The 24,804-nt window shown below is 44.7% G+C and overlaps 1 protein-coding gene and 1 long non-coding RNA gene across 2 annotated transcripts in view; one reads left to right on the forward strand and one right to left on the reverse strand.

Moving 5' to 3' along the window:
- Window positions 1–1,919: 1,919 nt before the first annotated feature.
- On the reverse strand, window positions 1,920–2,833 carry LOC127004127 (uncharacterized). The gene is made up of 2 exons (XR_007757647.1): window positions 2,709–2,833; window positions 1,920–2,584 (listed from the first exon to the last, which is right to left on the reverse strand). It is a non-coding gene; the product is annotated as an uncharacterized LOC127004127 (long non-coding RNA).
- A 53-nt stretch (window positions 2,834–2,886) lies between these two features.
- Window positions 2,887–24,804, forward strand: part of LOC127004124 (protein phosphatase PTC7 homolog) — a 55,678-nt gene continuing 33,760 nt past the window's right edge. Inside the window, exon 1 of the mRNA XM_050871509.1 lies at window positions 2,887–3,327. Coding sequence (XP_050727466.1) covers window positions 3,030–3,327 — 298 coding nt within the window. The 5' untranslated portion in view covers window positions 2,887–3,029. The remainder of the gene's footprint in view (window positions 3,328–24,804) is intronic.

Below are 24,804 nucleotides of genomic sequence, written 5' to 3' on the forward strand. Positions count from 1 at the left end.
CATTAGTAAATTTTACTGTTAAAGTATTGACATTTCCTCACAAACAAAAATATGAGGCAATGTACTAATTTTGTTTTTCCTAGCCCCCTTTTTTATATATTGCTTCATTATCTAGTTTACTAGCTATATTTTTGTTATACATATGATTTGTATTGTGAAAAAGGTAGAGCGAAAATCCTTTGGGTAGTGTAATAGTGACTGATGAGTCAATAAATAAGGGAAGGTGTATTTTTGCTACATCTGCATATTTGATAATATAATCAAGACAAATGGGCTTTTATCTGTCATGCCAGCTGGAACTTTGTCCACTAGGCAGGCATTCTAATTTTAACTCATCAATAATTATAATAGAATTTTACTCATTTAGTTCCTCTCAGAACTAAGACAGTAAGTTCCTTCAAAGTACCTCTTCCCCATCCCAAATTCACCAGAGAACAAAGTCTCAGAAAAAAGTGACTCAAGAGCTGGGCAATGTCAGGGTAGAGCAAGAGCAAGAGCAACAATAATAACTGGAAATATTGGGATGAGAAATTTTAAGGGAATTTCAGAAAAATAAAGGGAGAGCAACAACTGAAAGAAATGTTAAGATTGGAATTGGAAGTTTTGAGAATACTGGAAAAAAGAAGACATTTGTGAAGAAAACAGTTAAGCCTGCAGTGGGTAAGAACCCACAATTGATATTTCAATACCTAATCAAAAAGCAGAGCGCTAGCTTCTAATTTTAACTGGTTGTGGCTTGATTCTCAGCTACGGCATTAGCATAACTATTAGTGAGTCTTTCAGTGCTGGAAGGGACCACAAGCCATAGGTACTTGTGTGTCTTGCACAATTCCACTGAGGCAACATTTTGGCTACATTGCTACATTGTTGCATAGGCCAGATGTGTTCCAGCCGGTTCAACACAAGGCAACATGGAAGGTGCGACTGATTTGCAACAACTGGCAAGCTGGCAACACGTACCTGTAGGAGGTGATCGATGCATGGGACAAGATTTTGGCTGCTTCTCTGGTTACGTATCTTCTCATCAGTCATACGAAGGAATTCATGTGGAAAGCAACAAGATGAATTGGTCTCAAGAAAAAAATAAAATTTATAGAATATACAACACTTGTGGTATTACAAGATATATGTTTGGAAGAGTTTATGAATAACCAAGCTAAACTAGATGCACACCCAAGATTATTATTATTATATTATTATCTATTATTATGGATATTACCAGAATTATAATTAATAGTAGTAATAGTACTAAATATACTTTAATGTATTAAACTTGCTTTAGCAACTTATCTTGTGGCTTCAACAATTGCTTGGCAAACCTCTGACAAAGTCCTCAAAATAATTGACTGAGAAATTCTGAAGAGGTCGGCTAGTTGAAGCGTGTAGCTGCCTCCATAGGCTATATAGGAAGCGCAATATCATTAAAAGTCTGAGATTTTGGTGGTATGGACCCCGGTATTTTTTTTTTTACCGCCGATAAACAATTTTAAACTTTTCCATGCAGCGACAGATCTTTGTGAAAAGGATTTCTTTCAATTTGCTATGAGCCTGAATCGGTGGGAAAAGTTTTGTGGCATTAAACAAAAAATACAACCCCCCCCCCAAAAAAAAAAAAAATGGTATGACGCATGGGACAAGCAACAATTTTGTCTTGTCACATAGGCAACACGTCTTTGGTTGAAAGCCGCATTCAACAAACATGCTACAGACAAGCTGCCTGCTACATATGGTGCTGCGTTGCCCCAGGGAAGGGTGCCGCAGTGGGGGCGGGGTGGCCAAGGAGGTGTTGTAGGAATCAGCTCGCAGCCACAAAATAGCTCAGAGAGAGAGGTTCAACTTGCTTACTTATTCTATATTTCACACATTTCTATGGTTTACTTTGTCTGTTTGGGCTTCAATACATGGCGCAGACATCAGAGCAAGATTTTGGAATGAGAGAAGGCTTTATAACAAACGAACAGGGCAGATTTTGGAGAGAATTACCCCACGTTGCTGTTCACTCAGTTCTTTCTTGTTTGGTCTGTTGGTCATGGTGTGTTGTCTTGCGGGCAATGTCAACCATCACAAAGATCACAAGTGAACAAATTAGAACAAAACTAGGCAAATTAATGTTTTCCTGCTGTGTAGTCCCTAGTTGGCACATTGCTCTCTCTGTCATTGTTTATTCTTAACTAATCCTGATCTATATCTAATTTCCTCTCTCCTCCTCTTCCCCCTTCTCATCTCTCTCTCACTTATTCTCCTTTTCTTATTCTTTTTCTTCTCGCATATGTCGCTTCTTTCTCTCAATTGTTCTTCTTTACCTTTCCTTCTGCATGTCTGTCTCTCATTTCATCTTTTCTTCTTAATTTTCATGCGCGCGGTGGCCAGCGGGGCGACTTATTTCTGCGAGGACTTATTCTTTTTCCTTCTCTGTCTTTTCTTTCTCTCAATTGTTCTTCTTTACCTTTCCTTCTGCATGTCTGTCTCTCATTTCATCTTCTTAATTTTCATGCGCGCGGTGGCCAGCGAAGCGACGTATTTCTGCGAGGACTTATTCTTTTTCCTTCTCTGTCTTTTCCTTCTCTCAATTGTTCTTCTTTACCTTTCCTTCTGTATGTCTGTCTCTCATTTCATCTTTCCTTCTGTTCTTTTCATGCGCGCGGCGGCCAGCGGAGCGACGTATTTCTGCGAGGACTTATTCTTTTTCCTTCTCATTTGTTCTTTACCTTTCCTTCTGCATGTCTGTCTCTCATTTCATCTTTCCTTCTTTTCTTTTCGCCTTGGCCTCTAAACAACATCAAATAATCAAGTAATCAAGTATGCGCGGCGGCCAGCGGAGCGACGTATTTCTGCAGGAGGTGTTTCCCTCGGCGAGGGTTTGAAGGGGCCGCCGCAGCAGACGACGCGACGGCAGCGCCAGTCAGGTGATCATTGTTGTCGTGGGCTGAGTCGCGGGTCATGGTGTGCTGCTAGTGCTGCTCCTGGAGTGCTCGTGATGTGAGATGCAGGCCGCGCCACCCACCATGTGAGTGCCTCCGTGACGAACAATGCAGAGTGTGTTGGTGTACGGGCGACTCTTCTCTCGAGCCGTCGCGAACGGCATCTACAGCGTGACCACGGGCGGGCAGGCGGCGGCCCCCCTGCAGGCCTCCTCCTCTGCTGCGGCGCCCTCGGCAGGACCCGATGTCGACGCCTTCACCTCAGCCTCCAAGCACAGGAAAAAGCTACGGTTCCTCACGGCAGTCAGCGGATTCCCGAAGAACAGAACTCTCGACAAAGTGAAGCCGGGGAAGTTTGGCGACGATGCGTACTTCGTGGTGAAGCACGCCCAGGGGGACGTTATAGGTGAGTACCCCGGGGCGGGGAGGGCTGGGTGATGTTAACGAGAGGGTGGCGACCTCGTGTTAAGGTATTACTTACAATATGGATTCCTTTTTGGTCCCTGAATGCAGTGCAGTAACATGACTTCCGGAAAATAGAACGGGGTCGAGGGGGGTGAAGCCCCATTGTTATTATTATTATTTTTTTTTTACATGTACGCCTATAGCGCCGGTAGGCTTTTCTTGAGGGGCCTAGATATTAGTCGGCCTCAGCCCATCATGGCGCAGGCAAGTGTTTCTAGTGGCGCCATCTTCTCCTCTATGGGGGTCGAAGGGGGCGAAGCCCTCCCGTCAAGGGGGTCGAGGGGTGCGAAGCTCCTTATTAGGTAGGTTACGTTAGGTTAGTTGAAATTTATTTGGCATGCAGTGTGGGGCAGTGGAAATACGGCAGAAATACGAAGCACAGGACGGGACAATGTGGTGGTGGTTCACTACGCGGGCCGGTGGTAACGGGTGGGAGCAGGGCAGCAGCGGATGCACAACAGGTATTGAAAAGTCCATCATTTTGTGGTTTCCCCCCCCTCCCCCCCAAAAATGACTTTTTATAATAATTAGCATCATGTTTTGTCCAGAAATAAGCAGTCAGCTTCTTGAAATTAGTAGGCTACCCTCTCGTTAATAATCCCCAGGGGGAGGAGGAGGGGTCGAGGAGGGCGAAGCCCCCCGTTTAGTAGGTTACATTAGGTTAAGTTAGGTTAGTTTAAATTTATTTGGCATGTTCAGATGAAAATTGAAAATGGGGGGGGGGGGGGGGTGAGGGGGGAAGCAAATCATCAGTTTTTTTAAGGCCTTAGTAGGGGGATGGGGATTGAATACTGCTCTACAGTGTGGGATCCTTACACACACAGTAACATTGATAGGTTAGAACTAATCAACACCAAGGCGGCTAGGTTCATTACAAACAATTACACTCGAACACCTGGAATCACAACACGGATCAAGCAACAGATAAACATGGAACCTCTTCACATATGCAGACAAGCACACAGACTTACACTTATGTTCAAGATCACAAACACTCACATTGACATTGATCCACACACATACTTACACAACGCAAACAGTCAATGTACTCGTAACACACACATCCGTAAATACCAAACATATCACACAAACACCGATGCATACAAGCTCTCGTACTTTCCACGCACCATATGGGACTGGAACAGCCTCCCCCATCAAATTTTAGACTACGGTACAATAGACTCATTCAGAAAACAAATACACACTCATTTGTCACCACAACACACACACATGAACTACGGTATTACACTTGATTCACTTCCCTCCCCTGCACACTCGGCTCCCCCGTCCCCCCAACAGCCAATACAAATATGCGTGTTATGCACCCGAAAGGTGTTCGTTTGCTGGGCGGGACATGTGGCAAGGATGGAGCCCACCCGCCTGCCCAAGATGATACTCTTCAGGGAATTGGCCAATGGAAGGAGACCCCGGGGGGCACCCAAATGCCGTTACAAGGACCAGCTGAAGCTCTCCTTGTCCCAAGCTGGCATCCACCGCTCCTCCTGGGAGGAGGCTACTCAAGACTGGGGTGCCGGGAGGCGGGTCACCCATAGGGGCGTGGAGGAGTTTGAAAGGGAGAGGAGACGGGGAGAAGGCGCTCGCTGGGAGTTAAGAAAGGCGCAGATGAACCAGCCCCACCCCCCACCTAACCTCCCCTGCGAGTCCTGCCCTCGTTTGTTCCAAAATCGGTTGGGGCTACTAAGTCATTTCAAACACAAACACCAAAGAAGACCACCGAGGTCAGACCAAAGACTTCGGGATGTTCCAATGCTTGGACACGAGCAGGTGCCGTCGCCGCCGCCTCTGGCATCTGAAAGGTGCCCTGCGCATTATTAATCCAGACCCAGAGCCAGACTATCCTGAACACAGCATGTTACTCTCCATCACATTATAACTGCCTTTCCATTTACTTTTGAAAAGTAACACCTTCGTATTGTGGTTTAGGGACATGTATTCTGTTCCTGAACATATTAAAGGTAAACTGTCGTCTCTTGGAGGCACGGAGTGATTTTCCTCAATTACCTAAGATTTGTTACTGAATTTTCCACAAAATTGAGAGAGGAATCTAATCAAAAGACTCACCAATAAGTTACGCCGGTTTCCGCCCCTTACACACGTGTTATTTTCAAATACCATATTCTACGGCTGACAAGACGCACTTTTTTTCCTAAAAAATACCATGAAAAATACGTGTGTGTCTTCCAAGACGAATGTTCTATTGTGGCAGCAATGTCCAGGCTCAAGTGAGCTTGGATGGTCACCGTATTGGCTCGACCGATAGGGACGTGGATTTGTATGTTGTCATTTCATTATGAGGTTAACTTAAGTAACTATTTAATTCAGCCTTTTATATGATATAACCTCAGTACTTACTTGTTACAAGTATTTCCAATACCATAAACCTTCCTGGAGCCAAGCCACAAGTCCAAACGTGACCCAAATGTCTGTTGTTTATTGTGCGGCTGGTAGCGGTGGGAGCCTCTTGATCTTGATGGTACAGGTGGCTTATTTTCGTAGACCAGCAAGCCTTTGGATCGGCTGCATTTGGATCTGCTGTGTTGATGTGTTGTCTCCTATGCACTTTTATGGAAATAAAACCACCCTTGGACAATGAAAGATGTATAGTATATTTACTAACCACCAACTAGCATGTCATCGCCATACGGACAAAATCGGATGAGTGATGAATGTAAACAAACCAGTAGCCTACATGCTGCCATGTTTGTGTCGGGGACCCACTGTTTCAGTGTGTGTGTATTTACCAACGGTAGTTGAAATTGCGTAGTTGTACATTTGTGGTGAGTGCTCCAGCAAACTTGTGGTGAGTGCTGAGACAATAGATAGTTTTAAGAAAAGGTTACATAAATTCATGGATATGGTGAAGCTGTTCTTGTGTGAGAATGACTTAATTTTTTTTTCTCAAAATCTCTCTCCAATATTAGGGTGCGTCTTCCAAGATGCAGCATCTCGTAAGCCGTAGAATACAGTAAATGTTGAAAGTAAACATTAAACACGGCTCCTTGTTAAATATCATGCTTATCCTCAAAATGGCTCTGGCCACTCGCCTCTTTCGCTTCTGACATCAGTTTGTTCCTGTCTTCTCTGCACCTCAACAGGTCATTATTTATTTTATTGGCAGTAGATTATTATCCTTAGCAGCAATAGGTTACTATTTTAGCGCCAATAGGTTACTCACTGTTTGATTTATGTGGGGTTCTGTTAATTTGAGATGACATGGGGGGTGGCAGCCTGTGGGTTCAGTGGTGGCCACACTTTTTGGTTATAAGTCAAGTGTAATTTTGGATATTGACCTTGCTCTCTATATTTCATTTCAAAGTATCACCTGTCCAGTGGTTCTGTTATTCTCAGATTTGTTTGCTACTCTTAATTTTGTAGAATTTCACCTGTTGGTAACTTGGAGGGACCTAATACACATCAACAGCGGCAGCACCAACACTAAAGTTGTTTGATGTTTTTTGTCAATTTGGGAAAAAAAATAAATATGCATATCTAGTGAATACAATGATGCTAAGTAGCTTGGGAGGATTACGGTATGTATTGTGGATCTTGTTTAATGTATACTTGTACTGAAAACAAATTGATAAAATAGTATTGGTTTCTCGTTTCTCCCAGTCAGCTAGTAAGTACCTTGTCAGCTGGTAGTACAGATGTATGAATTGCATTTTTTCCTTTTTATTATTTTGTCACAAAGTACGGTACCTCAAAACATTCCTTCTGTTAAATAAATGAAAGGCGTAGAACACTCACATTTTTTTCATTTTCGAGAGTTTACCTTGGGTTAAGAAAGTAGTCAGGAATGTAACTTCCCCTCATTTTCCCATATTATTATGTCTAAAAGTCGTTCGTTATTTGATATTTTGCTGTTCAACCCGTTGAGCCCCGCCAAAGTTGTATAATGGTGTAACACCCAGACCCGCCAAATTTTTCAAATATTTTTTTCCTCGGAAATCTATTGGAAACCCGAAGTTATAACACCTGAAGTACATAAAATCACTCACTTAGCCATTTAGTGCTCAATAGAAGGGGTCATGTTCCGCGCGTCATCCAGGTGGTGGCAGGGAAGGAGGTGCGGTGTTGACCGGCGTCTGTCAGCAACACACATCAAGCAGTGGTTTACGCGTATAATACATGAGTGTTGTGTTAGGATGTTCCTGAATAGAGCATCATATGTTTTAGCAACATAAAATTCAACATTATGTGAAACTTTGGGACAAAGCTCTGCCGCGTGTTGGGTGTCAAGGTGCAGGGGGCTGGGCAGCCTTGTTGTGCCTGTATCACCCACCTGTGGTATTTTTACTTTGAAACTAACTCCCAATAGGTGATAAAAAAGGTATAGATAAGCGAGAAAGTAGTAGGCTAGTATAAATTTACACACTTGTTCTAACAGTGTACAAAATTAGCATCCCTCTCGCTGTTAGTCACTTAAGCTTCAGAAGTGTAGAAGTGTAGTCTATGAAACAATGGTCATAACACAGGCCAACATCGCACTCTTGTTTGTAAGTAAGACCTTGTGTCTTTCCTTCATTGCTCCCTGCACATTGTGTTGGCACACACATGACTCCTTCGAAAAGGGTTCTTTTTGGTGGGGTTAGGAGGGATGAAGCAGGAGAAGTGTTGCTCTACCAAGTGAGGAGGTGCACCAACACGTCATCTGAGGCACTGTCGATATACTCATTTGACTCTAACACCATGTCTACTGCCTCAGCCAGAGAGAGAATTATCTTTCCCTGGCGGGGGCAGAGCGGGCAGTCAGCCATGTCTGCACGCACCCAGCATGAAGTCTGAAATGACGTCGCGCAAATATTTCCTACTGTGAGTGGCAAGTGAGGACTGGTACATAAGTTGTCAAGTAGTGTAAACTTGCCCCGCATCTTGACTCATAACGTGTGTGAATATTACAAGCCTAAAACAATTATGTACGGAGATAAAGGGTCGAGAACTTGCGACGGCTGAGAGCCGTCAGCAGGGCTGAGTGTTACACATATACGCAACGGCTCAGAGCCGTCAGCGGGGCTGGACGGGTTAACTGCTTCTCTTGGAATAGCTGGGATTGCCTGTACTGCTTGCAGTTAGTCAAGCTGATGGTTTACCCTCACATGCACAGTTTCTGCACCTCCATGGTGAAGTGGTTAGCAGGCTTAGTTACAGATCCACGGGCCTGGGTTGGAATCTTGGCGAGTGCAGTCGAAGCACAGCCCACCCAGCTATTCATTTTCCCTTTTGGGCAGGTTGATAAATGGGTACCAAGGGAAACCTGGGGAAGGTAAACTGTGGTAATCTGGATGTCACATTGGCGCAGTGTTCCACGACAGTGGGTTATTTCCCACCATGGACATAAGGGCCAATGTATTGGGGATGGTCACCGAGGCCACTCGCTGCTGTAGTGTATGCCCCCAACTTTACCTAAACCTTTCTGCCCTGCTGATTTTATCACAAACACCATTCAGTATCCCTACTACTATTCATTACAAGGTGTTGAATATATATATATATATATATATATATATATATATATATATATATCTATATATATATATATATATATATATATATATATATATATATATATATATATATATATATATATAATAGATTTTTATTAAATTTTTCTTTAGTCAAGGAAAGGGTCAGGAACCCATCCTGCATGTATATGTACAGTATACCCATGGGAAGATGGGTTCGTTGCTCAAGAATTTCACTATTCAACCTTATTGTTTGGAACATATATAACCCTTTCAAATAGCGTGGGGTTCCTGTTTAGTGTTTGCATTCTACCTCCTCTTCCATGAGATGTTTGTTGTTATTGTTGGCTAGATGAATGGCAGTTGTGTGTGAAGTACATTCAGAATGTGGAAGAACATAAAATCATTTTCGTATATGCATGAAAATTCATATGAAGTGATTCATATTGATAATGTTAGCAGGAGCTGCTAACTATTATAACATCTGGACAAATGTAATTCTTACTGTACTTGCCCTTGCCTGTTGAGACTCGCTCCATCCCAGGTTTTAGACTGATAGGTCTAGATGACAGAACCATAGCATTCCTTAGTAATTACTTTTGTTACCTCCATGCTCACATTTTACCTCTCACAATTTTCTTGGTTGTCCTGATGACATGCCTTCCCTTCACTGCCCTCTCCTTTGCTTCTCTATCCACGCGCTCCCATACTTATAGAACTTTACAAATATTTGAAGGGTTGCACCTCTTCAACCTCCCCCTGCCCCCTGAAGCTTACTTAACACCTATTTTCACGTATCGTGCACACTGTAATTTTACAAAAACAATAGTTTTCTAATTTCTCACAAAAAATCATTAATCTTTGCAACATTCACTATAGTTTCCCATTTCCTGCAGCATATAGTAAACCTTTCCTCTACTTTTTGCAGCTTAACCTTGCAACGTGCTCACTTTTGACCAACATATCAGCATGTGCAGGGGGGGGGAGGGGTAGGGAGGCTACCAGGATAGTAGATTGGTAGTCAATTATTCTTAATTCTGTTGGTTTCCACTGTTGGTGTTATTTCTTAAAGAAAATATAATACAATACTTCCAACTTGCCACGTGTGTGTGTGTGTGTGTGTGTGTGTGTGTGTGAGAGAGAGAGAGAGAGAGAGAGAGAGAGAGAGAGAGAGAGAGAGAGTTTAGTTAACAGGTTTTCCGGACGGTAGATCTGAGGGCCACTTTACATCACAGTGCTTGTCAGGAACACTCCGTATGGAAATGTTTAGTTGCCTACAAATGTTTTGACAGTTAAGGGGAAAATGTTTAGTACGTCTAACTTATACGCAACTAATGATGTTTTTTTTTTAATATATACTCAGTTTGCATACTACTGTACTAGTATTTCAGAAAATTATTGTGCTGTGGCATCATTTGGGTCTCAGAACCAAGCTGTCGCAAAGATAAGTTTTCATTGTCAGACCTTGGCTCTGATCAGGTCCGGTCACTGATGTGTTGCGGAGCTTTTGGCTTCGTAACGGCACTTTCCTGATGTGCTTCGTTTTCACTTTCTGTTTCTTACAGAAATTCCCCTCGAGGTCTTCCTTCCCTTGTCTTTATCATATTCCAAAATTCATATATAAATATCGCTTTTAGTTTCTCATATGTCCTATTTGTTAGCAGTTGTTATTTCCTCTTCGTCTTCAAGATACGGCTTTTGTAACCAACAAATGGCTTCTCTTCCTTGCAAGGGTGAACTCTCTGGGCACTACTACATATAAAAAAAGTTTTTGATACACCGCTCGCCGTCCACCCGTGCGCATGTTATTAAATTTGTAGCCGAGATGGCCTGGTGAGGCCTGTTGGATTGCCGGCCAAGTTAAAGTTGATGACACTGCCCTATACCTCCGTAGTGTGGGGTCCAGAGGCAAACTTAGAGGGCGTCGTTGTGGTGCTCATCTCCGTTACCTCTGGTTGTCGGTGCCGATGGTTTGTGTTGCGATGCTCTCTCCGCTTCCCCGACTTATCCTCCCCATCCCGGGAGGCGCAGCGGTGAAGGCCAGTGTTCATGTCCTTGTCCGAGGATGACTTTAAGCGAGATTATACTAGTTGGAGGACAGACAAACAATTCTGCTTTTGTATCATCAGAGCAGTGTATTCTTCCCCTTAGACGGCGGTGCATGATGAAGGATACGCATTATAATGTATTTATCTTCACTGAATGATTAAATTATTCATTAGATGAAGATATGATTTGCAAAAAGTAACATAAACTTTTATTATTAATCATTACAATATTCAAAGCGCTCTTTATGCATACGTAGGTGGATGATGAACTGCAAATTAGATAGCGGAAAGGTTTTACTGACGAAGGAGGGTAATTAAGAACATTGGGTGGGTGTGGGTGTGGGGGGGTGGGTATATGCCTTCGTGTGTGTGTTGGAGGAGGGGGGTATCGAGTAGGTTGGTGTGTGTGTGTGTGGGGTGGGGGTGGAAGGGTAAGGGTAACGCCCTCGGAGACAAGACTGGCTGTGGGTGGGCAGCGTAGGGTTGGCATAGGGTAGGAGGGGAGGGCGGGGCGGGCCACCGTACTTGATCCAATCCGTCCCTAGCTCAGAATACTACAGCTTTTGGGGTCATCTTTGTTAATCTTGCCGTGCCGGTCCTTTGTGCGTGTGTGTGTGTGTGTGTGTTTTGCGCACATCTGGCGGTGGATAAATATCATGATGCAGTTACCTCGCATGAAAAAACAAAAACAAAAAAAAAAAACAAAAAACTGCAAGACAAGTGTTAAGTTTGCTGACGTAAGGAACTTGCTGTGTTGATCTTTGTTAGCAGTCACAAGGCAGAACGAGGGTCAGGACGGGGAGACATTTTCTATGTGACATTTACCGTTACCGCTGTTTTTTTGTGTGCGTGTATAATCTCACAGCTGTTGTTAATTTTTATCTCGTCAAATGATTCAAGTGTTCTCTTAATGAATTTATCATTCGTCTGATATTTAGTAACACATAGCTTTCCCTTTGGTGTGAGAAACAGGCTTGTGATTAATTAGCTATTTTTCTGCCATTTGAACGTGAATCCCAGCAAAAAGTTCTAGCACGTCTCCCTCCGTGATTAACTCGTCACCTCTGGGCCAGCTGTAGAGGGAATACTTGTGGCGTTTAATGAGGAATGCCCCAGAATTATCGCTGCAGCCCAAGGCACAACATCTCTCACTCATTTCCGCTGTGACTTGCCAATGTGGGCGTAGCGCATGGTGAGATAAGCAGTCATGTTGCGCTGAAGACATTGTCCTCAGCATATCTCGGTTTATGTATGTTCCCAGTCAAGAAGCAGCGGCTTGTGGCCCATTCATGAGTGTATGCGGTGTGGCGCCACCACGCGCACCTTGCTCGCTGTTGTTTTGGTACGCGTGAATCACCACCGCATGTGTACCTGCTGGTGATGACCCAAGAGCATACTGAACGTCGTGGCGGGTACACGTTGTTTGGTATATTCTTGGATATATCGAAGTAAGTTTCGTAAAATCGGTGTGTGGTTTCGGCAGGGGCGGGGAGGCATCAATAAGGAGGCTTGTGGTAGGTGTTGTTGGCCGGGCGGCGCCGCGTCCTGACCTTGACAACAATGTGGTGGCCGCTGCTACTGCGTCTCGCCCGTCGTCTACACAGTATCGGCACTGATCTGGGCCGCCGCACACCCTCTGTTTCCGTATTGGGGCGGCCCAGTTAGCCATGTAGTAGGGGGAGAGCATTGCCTCGGGCTGGGCCTGGACATAACATTATTGGGTGGTGGGGGGGTGGGGGTACCGATCACTATAGTCCTTGTTGTCTTGTGGCTCGTCTCAGGGGTGGGAGGGTGTTGGCAGGGCGCCATGGTCACGAGGCAGGGTGTACCCCTCCTGCTCCTTCCTTTCCTCTCCTCTCCCCTCCCTGCCCCCCACTGTTCCCCCCACCACCGCCTTCCCTGCCCCCCACTGAGCCCCCTCCACCGCCCTCCCCTGCCCGCCCCGCCACCCCGTTACCGATATTTAACATTGTATACACCCGCAGTACATAAATCAGTGTAGAAGGTATGCCGCCCAGCGAACGACACGGCTGTAAGCTTTACGACGAGCCGAAGAATGTGTGTTTGGGATTATTATGAGGGACGCAGTGATGAGTTCCCATACTTGGTGTTTCTGTATATTATTATTATTATTATTATTATTATTATTATTATTATTATTATTATTATTATTATTATTATTATTATTAGTTGTAGTAGTAGTAGTAGTAGTAATATTGTTTTTTGTTGCTTTTTTCGCATTGTTTTCTATTATTTTATTTTGTTTAATTTTGATACTGTCCGCCGTACGCATTGAACCTAAGAAATCAAGAAGTCATCGCTTCCAATCTGACGCTCTTTGAAATGGAACTGAGTACCTCATTTGCGCTCTTCTTAGACTGAATGTGTTATTTTCATGGACGTAGATCAGAGCTCATCCTGCCGTCTAAACCCGCTCACAGCTGGACCTGCTTAAGGGAGTGTTATGTCAAGAGTAATTATGTGAGGGGCCATGTCGTCCCAGTGTTATGTCAAGAGTAATTATGTGAGGGGCCATGTCTTCCCAGTGTTATGTCAAGAGTAATTATGTGAGGAGCCATGTCTTCCCAGTGTTATGTCAAGAATAATTATGTGAGGGGCCATGTCTTCCCAGTGTTATGTCAAGAGTAATTATGTGAGGGGCCATGTCTTCCCATACCCACTTATATTCTGTGGACACGGACCAGTGAATAAAACAGTTGTTGAAAGTCCATAGTTTGATATCCATAAAAGACAATTTCTTACGCTATAATGTTATTAGTCTTTAATAAATATTACTAATGTTTTGACAAATATTCCTTCAGTAAGGGCAAATGCATTAGTGAAATGTATGAAATCCAGCCTATGAAATCACAAATTACAATGACCCTAACGCCCATTTTCTGTCCTTTCCTAAGCGGTTCCCTTGATATACGTTGCAGCAGTATCAATACACCAGACCCGTTCCCTGCGACAGCGAGCTTTCTCTTAGCCAATTTTACGGGTTAATGGCTACATCCAAGTCATGACTTTAACCGTTATAGAAGTAATATGGCGCAAATGGGCCAATAACCTAGAAGTTGAAGTGAAGTGTGTAAAATTTACTAACCACCACCACCACCACCAAACTCAGTACCGTCAGCCAAGTCATGTGTTGCAAGCTGTGACGTGACCAGTTTCTGCATCGGGAAGGTTAACAAGGGGAACATTGCCAAACACAACTTACTCCCGCAAAGGACATGAGAGCCTTGAAACTTGGACCCTCGCTTGTATTATGCCAGTAAATCCAATGCTGTGTGTGTGTGTGTGTGTGTGTGTGTGTGTGTGTGTGTGTGTGTGTTAGCTTTAGCCATCACCCACTAAACAGTTCTGTCGGCAGCACTTCATCCTCCTGCTATCCACGGGCCATTGCTACTAACAGGCTTTTAGAGAGTGCATTTTCTCCTGCCACTCCCCCTTATGTGTCACGATCGTTTGGGTGCTTTAGGAATGGCCTTCAAATGTAAACAGTCCCTCCATTACCTAATGCCTGTATTACATCTGTTTTTTTTAATTTTTTTTTTATTTATTTTTTATTTTTTATTTTTTTTGCTTCCTACGAACGGGATGTGTGTGTGCAAGTCTCTCTCCTACTATCCTCCCTTTCGTTATTTTACCCATGTTGGCTTTATAAAGGTGCGTTCCTTATGGCCTTCACATTCAAACACTCCCATCATTGCCAACTGGATTTATTAACCGCTTTTTCCCCACTGATGAACGCCGTGTAAAGTGCGGTTCCTTTCATCCTATCCTCTTTTTTGCGTGACCTTGACCTGGTATATGCAAGTGTTAGCAATGACCTTCACACCGAAACAGTCTCTACCTATCAGCTCCATTACTATCCCCCCCCCCCCCCCACACACACACACACTCTAACGTATGCGAAATGTGTGTATAAAAAAAATAGTGCAATTGCCTCCTGCCATCCTCCGTTCTGTACCTCGCCCTTTGGTTACCGTGTGTATGTTAGAACGGTATTTTCAGACGCTTCCGCCCCACAGATGAACAATTTTCGAAGTCCGGAAAAAGGTATTAATCGCGTTCTCAGGCATCTTCTTTCACGTTCATGGTACAGAAGGTTCGTCATACTACCACCGGAGTCTTAAAAGTATCCATGCAGAGGTCCACAACTCCTTAGAAAACCTTGTAAGTGTTCTGGCTGCCGGGTCCTTCACGCCGTAACAGACCATTCATCAGCCATCGCCTATATTGTCGCTGGTACTTTGTATGTACGCTTTGCCGAGTGTGCAATTCCCCTCCTGCCGCCCTTGCCTCTGTGTTACAATAGTTTGGGTAACCATTTACGTGTGTGCGGTGTGTGATGCGTGTTTGTGTGTGTGTGTGTGAGAGAGAGAGAGAGAGAGAATGGCCTTCACGCCGACACCTTTCCTTTGTTACATATCGACAGAATATCGTTTTTTTCTCACGAATGAGTTTTTTTTTTATCATGATTTAACACAAAAAAAGATCGGCCGCCATCAAAGAACACACGTGAATGCATTTTATATTTTCGCACAAAACATTAAAGATACGAAAGTCAGAGTGAATTAATGTAGAAAGTCAAAGCAAAAATAACCGTTGAGATAATGTAGGATGGCACACGAAAACAAAACAAACCCGTGCAATTCCCTCCTGTCATCCGTCCTTTTGTCCCCGCTCTTTGTCCGGCCCGTGAAAGCGCGCGTGATAATTGTGTTAGCTGCAGCCTATCAGCCTTAAAGCTACGGCACTTACTAAGCCCACCGGTCCACTGTTTCGGGCGTGTATAGCACAGTGCATGCAGCCATCGCCTCCCCGCCCCTTACCATTGCCCGCCTGCTCCCTTCCAAGCCTGTCGTTACCTCCCCGCCCCCTACCATCGCCCTGTCTGCTGCTCCCTTCCACGCCCATGTTTCGTTATCTCCCCGCCCCTTACCATTATCCCTGCTTCCTCCCATGCCTGTTTTGCTTTACCTCCCCGCCCTGCCCCGTCTGCTTTCTTCCTTTACCTCCCCGCCCCTTACCATCGCCCCGCCTGCTGGTCCTATCCACCCCCATGTTTCGTTACCCCCCTTTACCATCGCCCCCTGCTTCTCCTCTCCCTCCCCGGCCCTTACCATCAGCCCCCCTGCTCCCCTTTACGCCCTCCCCCCTTTTTTTCGTTGCTCTTCCCGGCACAACGCAGTAAAGGGACGGAAAGCGGCGGGTGTTCTCTTCTGCTAACGACGTGTTCGAGACTCTCCCGTTTTGTCTCTGTATAAAAGAAACGAGAAGGTATAAACGAACGAAGCGCTTGCTATTGTGTGCTTTAAAAGGAGAGAGAGAGAGAGAGAGAGAGAGAGAGAGAGAGAGAGAGAGAGAGAGAGAGAGAGAGAGAGAGTTCCTGCTTAATTGGTCTTAATCTAATAGTATTTTCACAGGATTGACTTAAGCTCATTGTGTCCCGTCCTGTTAGACTTATCATATTTTCTATTAACCGTGAATTCTTTTAGCACATGACGTTCTGGTAATATATTCCTCTGATCTATTGTTCTAGTGTGTGTGTGTGTGTGTGTGTGTGTGTGTGTGTGTGTGTGTATTTTACGCTGCATTCTGAATTACAGGAAATCTATATATATATATATATATATATATATATATATATATATATATATATATATATATATATATATATATATATATTTTGTGTTCGATAATGTTGAAGGGATAATTTTGCAGAGAGGAAACAAAAAGCGTTGTGGAAGCGGACTATTTTGTCTGTTGGCGAAGCGCTTTTCAGATCGTAAATAAAAATGAGTTGTTCGTAACATGATAGCAGGAAAAATTTGAATAGGACGGGATGTGTATTTGTTTGTGTATCTGTTCATTCATTCATTCTTTCACCCGTTTATTACACCACGCTTTTGTTTTCATTTAGTCTTTAGTCTGGCCCGAGAGATAAAAGAAATGTATGTAGAATCGTTTTTATTTTTTATTTTTGGGGGATAGATTTATTTTTTGCCTTTGTTAAAAGACATTATTTTATGCATGTTTGTGGGATTATAGCCAGTTAGTTAAGGTAAATTTTGAGACACACCCCATCCTTCCAACTTACCGCATTTCACGTAGGCAGTTTTTTCCGCAATTTCGCGTACTAATTGGAGAACCGCGTACGAATTGGCGAACTTACCCTAGTCTGTAGTCTGGTCCGAGAGATAAAAGAAATGTATGTATAATCGGTTTACGTCATATTACTCCAACACACTCCATTATATCAAGGCCAGGATATTAGGGGGAAGGAAAAACAGGTCACAAAAATACATATAAGTCCTCTCTGAAGGTTATTAGTTTCGGGTGAATGAACGAAGACCACCTGTAGCCCATACCTGTCATATTACCTGCCTAATTACTTTTATGGCTTTGTCCGACTCCTTATATCCGCCTGTCTTCGTCACTCCATCGGCTTCCAATCTTCCCGTCTGGCTATCTATCTATCTGTATTACGTTTTATCTATGTATCAATCTATATTCATGTCTGTCTTTCATTTTGTGTGTGTTTGTAAGCTGCTTTCTGTCCAGCTGTCTATCTATGCCTAAAGGTCTCGAAAGGGTTAGTTAATGTAAGGTCCAGTCATCATCATCATCATCATCATCGTCATCATCATCAGTCCTTTGGTCCAATATGTTCTTAATCATCAAATTCTGTGCATCCATTCATCTATCTATTTCGTATCCGTTCTATCATCCGTTGATTTGTCCATCCATTCGTTTAGTTGTCCGTCTGTTTATCTGAACGCCCTGCTATTCTTTCATCCCTTCATTCATTCATGCTTTCTTTAATTCATTCGTGCATCAATCCATCCATCCATCTATTCATCCATTTACTCATCCATCATCAAATCAATCAATCCGTCCATTAGTCAGCCATTTCACATGCTGTTTGATGTACGAAGCGGGGGCCGTCTTGCTCTTTGAAGTACATAATAAACGAGATATTAAATCACCTATCACTCAAAGCCCTTAGATCACAGCCCTGCCCTGCGCGACCAGCTACACACGTTTGACTATCCACGAGATTGCCCACCGTAATGTTGTTTGCCGACAGTATAAAGGAAGAAGAAAGGGATAATCGGCTTTAGCTATTTCCTCATTCGCCCTCTTGAAAAATCTTTACGGTGGGTTGATTTACAAAGGGAGGGTGTCTGCTGCGGTGATTGATTTGGTTGTTACGATGTTTGCTGGTTGTATAAAAGAAGAAAAATAAGTGCTAGTCTGCAGTTGCTATCTTCCCCGTTCACCCTCTTGGGAAATCTTTAATGGTGGCGGGATAATTTACAAGGGGAGGGAGTCTAGTTTGGTTTTGGTTGTTATGATGTTGGCTGATATAGTGTTAAAAAAGAAGAGAATAGATATAAGCGATAATCAGCTGTTGCTATCTAGTGTATCTTTTCGCTCGCTCTCTTGGGAAAGCTTTTATGGTGCATGGTGGTATAGTTTACAAGGGGAGTGAGTTGTCTAGTTTAGTTTAGTCTGGTGTGGTCTAGTGTGGCCGGGTTTGGTCTGGCCTCCTCGGTAGTCTGTGCGTGTTGTGTGGCCTGGGGTGAACGATGTGTAAAGACAGTCTTGGTTTTGCTCTTCTGTTGGTTTGAATATTGAAAAGATGGAACATTTCTTTGAATATTGAAAAGATGGAGCATTTCATAACGTTGATGCTGTTAAGAAAAGTGTGCAAAGGACCTAAAGATTCTCTCTCTCTCTCTCTCTCTCTCTCTCTCTCTCTCTCTCTCTCTCTCTCTCTCTCTCTCTCTCTCTCTCTCTCTCTCTCTCTCTCTCTCTCGATACAAACTTTGATTAGATGGAGCTTTTCATACTGTTAAAGTTGTTAGAAGAGTGTGTAAACGAAAAAAGTATCTCTCTCTCTCTCTCTCTCTCTCTCTCTCTCTCTCTCTCTCTCTCTCTCTCTCTCTCTCTCTCTCTCTCTCTCTCTCTCTCTCTCTCTCTCTCTCTCTCTCTCTCTCTCTCTCTCTCTCTCTCTCTCCTCCTCCTCCTCCCCCCTATGTTCGTGTGTACCCAGTGAAGGCCGGTAAAGTTTGTATTCCTACTAAAACTCACCTGTCGAATGTAAACTCGGGAAAATAAATGTTTACGTGGGCTACAAGGTGAGGGGATGCGTAAGACCGCGAGGGGATGAATACGTGCGATGATGGCGGGAATAGGGAAGTGGAGGAGAGTGAAAAGAACGTTGACGGGAAGGTTTTAAAGGAAGATGGAGAGTCGGGTTGTGAGATGATGATGGAAGTGAGGGAGACGATGAAAGAAAAGATGAGTGATAAGAAAGTTGGGATGTTGAGTAAAGGAGGGGACAGATAAATATGTAGTGGTGGTAGTAGTAGTGGTAGTAGTAGTAGTAATTAATAGTAGTGGTATAATAGTAGTAGTAGTGGTAGTTGTTAATCTTTTCTTGCAATAACGATAACAACGATAAGAATAGGAATGCGATTGATAAAAAAATAGCGTTAATAATGAATTTTGAGTTTACTGCGTTTCGATATTCCTCTTACCGGCAATTCAGCGCGTAATGAAGTCGAACGAAGAGAAACATAGGCAAGACGAGCTAGGTGAAGAAGGGAATCGTTTCCCTCATGACATCATATATTACGTACGGCGCTGGAAAAAAAAAAAATCTCCTTCCTAAAAATTATGGAGGACGGTAGTGCTTTATTTTTCTTTGTATTGCCGTCAGCACGATATTTCCTCTGGGAGTTTGGAAGACAAATGACTGCGGGAAGGCGAGCGAGGAGCGGGACGTGATATATAACGGTCCTGACAAGTGTGTAGCGATGGTGTGTGGAGGTGCCGCATATCCTGAAACATTTCGGCGCACAAGCTCACACATTTGACAAGGCCTTCATAGGAGTTTTGGGCATTTCCAGGGGTAGTTTTATGATCCTGGTGGTAGTTTGCCCCTTCTTCTGTACCATGAACCTAAAAACACGTTATAACTATTTGGGTCATACTCTTAAACATTTCAGCGCACAAGGACACACATTTGACAAGGCTTTCATAGGTGTTTTGGGCATATCCAGGGGTAGTTTTATGATCCTGGTGGTAGTTTGACCCTTCTTCTGTACCATGAACCTAAACACACTCATCAAAACCCGATTGCTCTTGATTTTGACCTTATAACTATTTGGGTCATACTCTTAAACACTCATTTGACGAGGCTTTCATAGGAGTTTTGGACATATCAACGCATTTGTGATCAGTTTATGCATCATCTGTTTTTTTAGGGGGGTTATATCATGGCAAAAATGTGACCCGTCGCTGGTACACGGTAAAGCTACAAATTTGGCCCGTCGCTGCTACCGGATTAATGATAGCCACTCAGAAAAAAATGTAGCCCCGTCAACAAATCATTAAAATCCAACGAGTTCTAGAGCCAGAAAAAAAAGAGGCACTTAAGGAAATCATTAGAAAGCAATACTAGGTAGAAATAGCCCGTAAAAGAAAAATAATTGAGCGTGCTGGTATTCTCCCTTCTGGTATCGCGTTTCTCGTTCAAAATCTAATAATAAACAACGAAGTGAAGCGCGGACGGACGAGCGAGCGAGCGTCTTCTTGCCGCGTAATGGGGCTATTACACTGGGCAAATTTTCCGTGGATCTTCAGTCAAACCACGATTTCTGCTAGCGTGGTTCTCGTTTGTTTCTTGTTATTGCTGCTGGTGATGATGGTGAGTAATACCGTCGTCCTTAAGTGAAATCTACCGTAGCTTTGGAAGATCGTGGACACGTCAGAAAACCACGGAAATATGAGAACCACGCCATCGGAAATCGTGGTTTGACTGAAGATCCACGGAAAATTTGACCAGTGTAATAGCCCTTTAACCCTGTGGAGCTTAATAATGGTGCAGCGGGGCTCGGGCACACGCGATCCCCGGGTCCGTTGGTATTATTGAAGACGGCCAACCTCGGAGGCCCAAGACGCCACCACGCTGGAGAAAGTCAGGATCGGACGAACGTGGAACTGTGGGCGAACAAAGGAGGTCACGTTGAGAGAGAGAGAGAGAGAGAGAGAGTGGGGGTGGGTGGGGGGGGGGGAGGCTGCTCTTCATCCCAGTAAAAAACAATGCAGTGACGTCGGCTGTCACTTAACTGTCCAAGAAGATATCGACAGAAATCCAGGTAGACGCAGCCTGACACACACACACACACACACACACACACACACACACACACACACACACACACACACACACACACACACACACACACACACACACACACACACACACAGAGCCCAGTTTGTTTGTCTTGTGTCTTTTCTTTTTACTTCACATATCTGTATTTGCCTCTATATGCCTGCTGTGCCTTCCTGCCTGTCTGTCTTTCTATCAGTCTGTTTCCCTGTCTGTGTCTGTCTTTCTGCTTGTATGTGTCTGTACCTTTTACTTGCCTGCGTGTCTGTATTTGTCTGTATGTCTGCTTTGCCTGTCGGTTTGTGGCTCTTTCCTTATATGTGTCCCTTTAGGGCTTATTTCCGTCAGTCTATCGTGTTGGCAATAAATAAATAAAAACAACTCTCCTAAAAAAGGCAATATCGCTGCCCTCCACCACCACCGACGCGTTCTGAGGATGGCGGTGACGGCAGCGGTATTGGCCTTTTGATAAGAGTAGGTGAGCTTTGCGTCTTCTGTTTCCCAATCTGGTCACCGTGGAAACTGAAACACACACACACACACACACCCACACACATCGCAGTGTTGTCTTTTCTCGCTGTGTGTCCTTTTCAATGTCCTCAAAACAGTTTCCATGGCGCCGCGCTGCTGGGAATGTAGCGCCGGATGAATTAAAAAAACAAATTAAATGCGCCATCTCGATTCATACTCACTAGGAAACAAAACATTGAACACTATTAATTAACGCAGATACATAAAAAATGAGCAAATGTAGCTTGATGAGATTCTGCAATTCATTTATTTATTTTTACGGCAAGGGAGGCAGCTCAAAGGAGAAAGCAACAAAACAACGACCCCCCCCCCCCCTCCGCATTACAATAGTTTTTTTTTCCCAAGAGTAGTTATTGTCGTTACCTGATATGGGAATTTAATTTTGGAAGATAGATAGACAAACAGACACACATAGATGGACAGACAGACACAGATTGCTTAATAAGGAAACAGATTATGGACACTCAAATATTCATTACCTTGTAGGGTGGGACAGAGTAGGAGGAGGAGAAGATTATGTGAAGGAGAAGGAGGAGGAGCAGGAGAGGGAGAAAGAGGAGGCTGATAAGGAGGAGGAGGAGGAGGAGGAACAGGAGCAGGAGAGGGGGAAAGAGGAGGCTGATAAGGAGGAGCAGGAGAGGGAAAAAGAGGAGGAGAAGGAGGTGGAGGAGGAGAAATGACGATTAGGTGTCTGGCTGGGTGGGTTCTAAGATCCTAACGAGGCACACGTTCACGGGGCGGTAAATAGCACGACCGAGTAATGATCGCATGGCTGACTGAACGCCTGAAGGGAAGAAGGACAGGTAGGCAAGTTACGTCGCTCGGGGAAAGAGCACAGGTAGGTTAGGTAAGGTTACGTAGGTCTAAGAGGACAGGTAGGTTAGGCAAGGTTACTTAGGTCTAGAAGGACTGGTAGGTTAGGTTAGGTAGGATATGTAGGTCAGAGAAGGACAGCTAGGTTAGGTTAAGTAGGAGAGGTAGGTTACGTAAAGGTTAGGGAAGGGCAGGTAGGTTAGTTTTGATAGGAGAGGTAGGTCAGGGAAGGGCAGGTAGGTTAGGTTAGATAGGAGAGGTAGGTTACGTAGGTCAGGGAAGGGCAGGTAGGTTAGGTTAGATAGGAGAGGTAGGTTACGTAGGTCAGGGAAGGGCAGGTAGGTTAGGTTAGATAGGAGAGGTAGGTTACGTAGGTCAGGGAAGGACAGGTAGGTTAGGTTTGATAGGAGAGGTAGGTTAGGTAGGTCAGGGAAGGGCAGGTAGGTTAGGTTAGATAGGACAGGTAGGTTACGTAGGTCAGGGTTAGGTTTGATAGGAGAGGTAGGTTAGGTAGGTCAGGGAAGGGCAGGTAGGTTAGGTTAGATAGGAGAGGTAGGTTACATAGGTCAGGGAAGGGCAGGTAGGTTAGGTTAGATAGGAGAGGTAGGTTACGTAGGTCTGAGGAGGACAGGTAGGTTAGCTTCGTAAGTGGGAGGGACAGACAGACAGGTTCATTTAGGTAGGACAGGTAGGTTATGTAGGGCAGGGCAGAGCAGGAAGGATAGGTTAGGTTCTTAAGTCTGGGGATAAGGACAGATAGGTTACGTAGGTCTGGGAAGGACAGGTGGGTTAGCTTTGTCGGTCTATGGGTATGTGCTCTCCGTTCCCCTTCTTTACCTTTCTCTCTCTCTCTCTCTCTCTCTCTCTCTCTCTCTCTCTCTCTCTCTCTCTCTCTCTCTCTCTCTCTTTTTTTTTTTATTTAAACAGAAACAGAATATTGTGCTAAAGTTGAAGGTTTTAAGCTTCATCTATCTATAGCTACATACAATACAAGACACATTGAATTACTGCCTAGAGGTCCTAATCCAGCTGTTCACCTCCCGCTTAAAGTCTTGAAGTGACGCGCGATGGTGGAGGTCGGTGTGGCTGACAAGCTGGTTCCACAGGCGGCTGTAGCGGGGCTGGAAGGAGCGGAAGTGGTGTTCCGTCCTGGAGAAGGGTACAGCCACTTGTTCCTGTCTGTGGGGTGCTGCTCGGGTGGAGTGTATGGGGGTTGGGGGCGCAGGGAGCTTGAGAGCTGCCAGGTGGGGTGTGTTTAGGTTGTGTGCCTTGTACATTACACACAGGCCTGCCACATCCCTGCGCTCCTGGAGAGGTTGCAGGGAGCCACGCGCGTGCTGAGGACCTGTGCGCTGTATCAGACGCTGGGCTCTGGCCTGGACACGATCCAGGGTTGCAAGGTAGGATGGAGGGCAGGAGGAGGACCATGCGAGGGGGGATTACTCATTGAGGGGTCGTACTTGTGCCTTGTAGAGCACCTCAGTCCCTTTGGCGTCAAGTAGATGGGAGATGCGCCGTACACAGCTGAGTTTCCATGCTGCATTTTTTGATATTTTTTTAGCATGGTTGGTGAAGGAGAGTCCCGCGTCGAACTCCACTCCGAGAATGGAGATGGAGTCTTGAAGGGGTAGCGTTTTCCCCTCCAGTTGTATCCCCGGCCCGGCTAGATTGTTGATATCTCGCCTGCGGGATATTACCATTGCTTGCGTTTTGTCAGGGGCCAGGGTGACTTGCCAGCAGCCGCTCCAGGCGATAATTTTGTCGAGTGCCATGTTGATGCGACACACTGTGCCTTGCCAGTCCTGTCTGTCGCTGGTGAAGGCAAGGGTGCAGTCGTCAGCGTACGCCTGGGCCTCAGGGATGAGCTGGAGAATGTCATTGAAATAAACATTCCACAGTAGAGGCCCTAGTACACTGCCCTGGGGCACGCTTGCATTGATGGGGTGCTGGCTTGAGGTGTGGCCGTTAATCACCACCTGTAACGCCCTGTCCTGGAGGTAGTCCCCAATGAGTTGCAGGAGGGCGCCTCGCACACCTAGGCTCTTCAGCTTGGCTCTCTCTCTCTCTCTCTCTCTCTCTCTCTCTCTCTCTCTCTCTCTCTCTCTCTCTCTCTCTCTCTCTCTCTCTCTCTCTCTCTCTCTCTCTCTCTCTCTCTCTCTCTCTCTCTCTCTCTCTCTCTCTCTCTCTCTCTCCAGTTGTTGTTTGCTAACCCGCTGCTACACACACACACACACACACACACACTCTCTCTCTCTCTCTCTCTCTCTCTCTCTCTCTCTCTCTCTCTCTCTCTCTCTCTCTCTCTCTCTCTCTCTCTCTCTCTCTCTCTCTCTCTCTCTCTCTCTCTCTCT

This window comes from Eriocheir sinensis, chromosome 27 (genome assembly GCF_024679095.1).
Source record: "Eriocheir sinensis breed Jianghai 21 chromosome 27, ASM2467909v1, whole genome shotgun sequence".
In the NCBI taxonomy this organism is placed as follows: Eukaryota; Metazoa; Arthropoda; class Malacostraca; order Decapoda; family Varunidae; genus Eriocheir; species Eriocheir sinensis.